Source organism: Oncorhynchus gorbuscha, unplaced genomic scaffold (genome assembly GCF_021184085.1).
Source record: "Oncorhynchus gorbuscha isolate QuinsamMale2020 ecotype Even-year unplaced genomic scaffold, OgorEven_v1.0 Un_scaffold_2283, whole genome shotgun sequence".
Classification (NCBI taxonomy): Eukaryota; Metazoa; Chordata; class Actinopteri; order Salmoniformes; family Salmonidae; genus Oncorhynchus; species Oncorhynchus gorbuscha.
The window spans coordinates 18,771-24,323 of record NW_025746837.1 but is presented as its reverse complement, the minus strand read 5'-3'; the positions used below and the strand labels follow the sequence as shown (position 1 = coordinate 24,323).

Below are 5,553 nucleotides of genomic sequence, written 5' to 3'. Positions count from 1 at the left end.
GTATAGGCCTCCCCGGTTGGATCAGTCTGTGCGTTAGAAGAACACTGATGTGTTTACATTGTGCCCCCGTGTTCCAGTGTGCCTTCAGGATTACTTTACCAGTACTGTATTTGACCTGGACACCCCACGTCATCAATAGGCTACTAGGAGATATCATTTGATCAGTAGTCTAAATCACTTGATTAACTCAACTTGCAAACATTAGCATAATTACGCATACTCGACGTATGTCCACTGTAGTTTAGCCATTTCCCTCAGATCATATGCTTTTCTCAGATATTATACTTAGTTGAGAGAGTTTAGAAAGGCCGTTCGTTTCCCGTTCCCGGGGTAGATTCGGGAGCTTGCAACAGGTCGGGGGAATGGCATCGAGGGCTCCCCGGTGCACTGTGCTCACTGTCGGTATCGCTTCCCCTCTTTCCCCCGCTGCCAGAGCCAGACCCGGCGGAGCCCCCGGCGCTGTGAGTCTTTACGTGTTTACTCAGATGGTCGCTCCGCATAAACCTCTTGTTGCAGACGGGACAGGCGAATCTTTTCTCCCCGGTGTGCGTGCGCAAGTGTCGCTGGAGCTCATCAGAGCGCGTAAACCTCTTCCCGCAAAACAGCCAGTTACACACAAACGGTCTTTCTCCGGTGTGCCACCTCAAGTGCGCCTTGAGGTGCGACGTTTTGCCGTAAACCTTTCCACAGCCCGGAATGTGACAGCTATGGAGCCCTTTCCTCCGCAGACTTGCTCCTGCCGGCCCCAGCCTTTCCGACTCCTGACAGTTGGGACAGTCGCAGGTGGCTCTGCCAGAGTAGCGCCGTGCGGAGGACCGGGGAGACCCCGCTAGAGAGGCCGTTGGCCCCCCAGATAACATATTCCCCCCTGCTCCGCCTAATGGAGACGGACTGGAGTCCTGATAAGAGGATAACACCGGCTTGTAACCGTCCATCAGGTGTTGTCCGGTTGTCAAAAGGTGTGGAGAGGGACTTGTACTGAAGGCTGAGTGACTTAGGCTGGAGTAATCGGAATTGTAGCCCCCTAAAGGAGAGTGTAACGATGTCTGGAGTCCACCGGAGTGCAACGAGGACTGTAGAGCTGCTCCACTCGGGTTCTGAACATCAATCCAACCCGCTCCCACATCCCACCATGCAGACCCGCTGGTGGTACCAACCTCTCCTGTGGGGATACCATGATGGGATGACTTGAACCAGGACTCGTACGGATGTGCAACGCTCATTCTCGGGTAGATGCCTTGCAGACTGTCCACTGAGGAGTGCACCTTGGAAATGAAGACGGGCTGATGGCTGGGTTCTTGAGAACTGTTTGTAACGGAGGCCTGAAATACAGAATAGTCGTTTCCAAAGTGGGGCGTGGATGAGTTGCCGGACGTTAGGGAGAAGGCACTGGAACCGGGAGAGCTGTTAGTGCCAAACGAGTCCGATAGACCAGCTCCGTTACGGGACACTCCAAAACCGGACAGGCCGGACCCAAGGCTGCAGCTGCTGGCGGTGGCTCGCTTCCACGGGTGGAAGCCTTTCCCAAAAGATGAAGAATTATCCGAAATGGAGGATGGTGATGGGCTCGGACTCCCTATCTTGTTGCATGTCGCAGCCAACATGGCTAAAGGAGTCGATCCTAGCCTCGGCTCCTCCTGAAATGACAAGAAACAACATGTTGATATCGATAACGAACTTTTCAGTTTGCTTGGTCAGTTGGTGCCTAATAGCCTTTCCTATAGTAGGCTACAATAACAATGATTATTTGGTCGGTGAAAAGTTCATTCCGTGCTAATGCAAAAGCTACTTTGTAAACTAGTTCCATTTGCAATAGGCCAACTAGCGGGACAGTTTAAACAGGCATCTTTTCCAAGTCATAACAGAGTCATAACATACCTGTAGACTGAGATGAAATAGAACGCACCAAAATGTAGCTATAACAAAACTATTAAATGACGTTACATATGACACATGTACAACAACATGCGCGTCTTGTGCACATCAGTAGAAAGTTATATCCCGCGCGCGTCTCTCTGTCGTTGCGAAATGAATCTCAGCTTTTTACTCGTGACCCACTTGCTTAAAACATAATCAACGAACTGTCTTTCCTAGTGTGACGGAAGCAATGTTAATCCCCTCCGCTGGACAATAAAATAACTAATTAAACCAGCAAGAAACCCCTTAGACTCACCCCTAGAAGTGAAGTTGCCATCACAAAAAGTGCCCTCCTCAGAGGATCTTTTTATATTTATGAATCACGGCAGTGTTTTTTTAGAGGTGTGCAATACAATGATGTGTTCCGCCCATTCCACCACAATTGTAGGTCCTCTCCGGCTTTGAAGTACCGCTGTGACACGGGCGACCAATCAGCGCCTCTGTTCCACCACACTGCCACATTCTAACGTGAGGTCATCAGTATACTACTTCAGACAGCTCTCCACCCCTTCACCACCCTCTTCATAATAAAAGAACGGAAGAAGGTAAAGTTAAATGAGAGTGAAAATAATTACTTATTCAAATTTGAAAGAGGAAATTTGGGAATTTTATTTATTTACGATTAAAATGAGACTACTTGTGCTATTATTTATTGTTATCGTAATTATTGTTATCAGGTTATTATTCGTTGTTGCTGTTATTGTTATTTATATTTTGTGGTTATTACAGTGGTATCAAACATTTGTATATGACTATTTAGGAGATTTTCAATCCCTTTTTTCAAAGCTTTTGCTTCACTTTGTACCAGTGTTACATTGAGGACACAGATGTCTTAGCTAACCTTCTGTGGCATATTTCCTTCGAAGTTTTACATTAATGTTGTTGTCATTACTTTTAAGTAATTCATGCGAACAACGATTATGAAGCCTTACAAAAGACTCCACTGTTTTCACATGCAGGACCAATATTACCTTTTTTGAAAATGTCACTTTACTGTAATTGCATTCAATTATTTTGACAATTTTGATTAAAACTACAATGCACTGCATTCCAGAAAATAGATGACTGACTTTATCATTAACTTCATAGTATGACAAAATAATTATACACTTCATTTAGCTAGTTCGTTTACATTGGTACATCAGTCCACGGAGTTACAGTGTGTGTGTGTGTGTGTATGTGTGTGCTTCATTTAATTTAATCATTCTTACCTTTCCCTGTTTTGTGTGTCCATTTGAGATCTGTGTAGCCTCATTATATCGTTGATAATTAATCAATTGGATCTTAGATGAAACAATGTAGCCTACAGGCGCATTACAACGATACAATGCACATTTCTGTCTGTTTTCGTACAGCCTTTGCGGATCTTACACATTCGATCAAATATAAAATTAAAATCTATTTTGATAATATCGAATATGTTCCATCACATCTCAACTGTTATGAGCCCATGTAGCTGAGTACATGTACATAATAATAATAATAGCTTCCGTTCGTTACATAACAGGGACTTGAAGGCCATAACAACCCGGGGACTCTCTCTCTCATTTTCCCCTGTCGCTCTCCCCATCTCTCTCTCTCTCTATCATCATTCTCTCTCTCTTCCCCTCGCTATATTAGCATGCAATGTGCATTGGCAGCATAAATTTCATTTGAATTTCAAATTTAATAACGCAGGAGGTTTTTAATCATGCGTAGTTTTATATGTTTGATATTAACATGCTTATTGACCGGGTCTGTTGACCAGCTTGGTCATTACAAGACAGCGAAAAGTTAATTAAAACGACCAGGGATTATTCATCACATCATCTGCCTAAACCATGTCGCTTCCTTTATTACACTGTGTGATAGATGGACTATCTGATTAATTCCTCTGTTTCTTCGATTGGTCAACAGCTTTTTGGATTTAATTTACGCTGCTAGAGCGAACAAGGTGCAGTCAAAATGTGTCCATAGTGCTGGAAAAACAAAATATGAAATAAATACATATCTAGGCTAAGTAACAGAGAGCATTGGACTAAAAATTATTACTATAAATGTAGTAACAGTTGTGCTGTGTCATGTCTATGCACCAGTCTAATATTGACATAATCATTTCTCGTGTTCATTCAATAACTGTAGAAATAGTTTAACAATTGTAGTAGGCCTTTGTTAAAAACACGTCTTTTGAGTTCTTCACAGCTCAGTTTGACATTTTATCATGGGTTATTATTGACTGTGATTTCTGCAAATATTGAAATAGAAACCTTATTTGAAAATAAATCAAACTTTAGATTTGTAAAACTTGCCTGTAGCTTAATTAATGCAACCCATTCATTTAGCTTATAATTTCGGGAAAACTGGGTCTCCAATATTAAACTTAAAACTCACTAATATGCTATTTAACATTTATGATAACCATAAAAAAACAATACAGAGTTTCCATAAGAATAGAAGTACACGCTATACTAGAACTCAATCAGTTGATTAGTTGACGTCATTTCTCCCTAAACAATTTAGGTCAAATGACGATAACAACAACAAAAAGTCCAAAAACGTTAAAGAGATACACCAAATTATTTGAAAAATACAATGTGTAGCCTAGATAGAGGCTTTACATACCGTGCTCCACTCGGCGCCATATTGATATCGATTGACCCTCGATGTTTCTGTCTGTAGTGCACGAGGCTGAGCGCAGCGCTGCATCCCCTCCACCCGCAGGCGGTACAACAGTAGACCCTGTCTCCTGCAAGATAAATGGTACTTTGGGAATTGCGTTTAATTAGGAATAACTGAGGAGAGAGAGGCTTGCTCGTCCACCGGTGGTCTAATCACAACATGTGTTCAAGCCAACTGACAAGGTTGCGCAGTCACGTGCTTACCTAAATATCCCAGGTAGGTATGAGAGCTAACATAAGGTATGCAAACATGTGATGCTGCGTTTTTCTATGATGGAGAAAGATGGAGAGGTTATCTTTATAAACAAGTCCCCATGTGTGGAAACCATGGTATGTCACATTGACAAATTGCTGGGTTGTAATTATCAAGCAGGCTGATTTGATAGGTCAGCAAGATCACAGTTCCCCATGCAACATGTTTCAACGTGTCACTAATGGACAACTACATCACTGATGGTAGAGAGAGATTGGACACTTCCAAATGGTCAGTTGACTTTCACATTTTTACTAGGGTGGTTTTACCCATCCGGATTTTACAATTAAAACAATTCCCTTTGTCGGCAATTTGTGCGCACAGACTCTCTCCCATAAACCTTCCCGTCACAGTGAGGGTGGGTTGGCCTGAGTTCATATGGTGAGGCCGGGCACAGGTTGTTCTTTCTGATCGCCTGTCTCCCCACTAACTGTACGTCACATTGAACAGATGTCCCCATTTAGGGCTTTCTTTCTCCTACACGCATGGACTATATTACCATCATGAAATCAAACTCCAAACCTGTCGCTTTCACCGCCATAATGACCGCGTTATTCAGGGCCGCTGAGCACGAACAAAATGTGCTCAATATTGTCTTCTTTACAATTATTCTGCATAGAAAATGAAGGGAAGGAGACTCTGAGGGGGAAGTAGCCAGATGAAAGGGATAGAGAACTTTACTCTAAATGTGGTGATTTACAAAGCAACTTGATCATCTCAGGGTCT

At 42.9% G+C, this 5,553-nt stretch overlaps 1 protein-coding gene across 3 annotated transcripts; it reads right to left on the bottom strand.

Moving 5' to 3' along the window:
• Positions 1-209: 209 nt before the first annotated feature.
• Positions 210-4,711, bottom strand: LOC124025555 (transcription factor Sp8). 3 transcript variants are annotated; one of them, XM_046338941.1, is made up of 2 exons: positions 4,519-4,711; positions 210-1,637 (listed from the first exon to the last, which is right to left on the bottom strand). In XM_046338941.1, the coding sequence occupies exons 1-2, from the start codon at positions 4,600-4,602 to the stop codon at positions 300-302; spliced, it is 1,422 nt and encodes a 473-aa protein (XP_046194897.1). In that variant the 5' UTR covers positions 4,603-4,711; the 3' UTR covers positions 210-299. The 3 variants fall into 3 exon arrangements, with proteins under 3 accessions (XP_046194897.1, XP_046194898.1, XP_046194899.1); XM_046338942.1 differs by lacking the exon at positions 4,519-4,711 and adding an exon at positions 2,174-2,285; XM_046338943.1 differs by lacking the exon at positions 4,519-4,711 and adding an exon at positions 1,879-2,167.
• Positions 4,712-5,553: the final 842 nt, after the last annotated feature.

Excerpts from the sequence above, each read along its gene's own strand:
- LOC124025555 (XM_046338941.1), bottom strand. The coding sequence starts at position 4,602 with ATGCAGCGCTGCGCTCAGCCTCGTGCACTACAGACAGAAACATCGAGG. Across the intron at positions 1,638-4,518 it reads ATGGCGCCGAGTGGAGCACG|GAGGAGCCGAGGCTAGGATC; the intron begins GTATGTAAAGCC and ends TTGTCATTTCAG.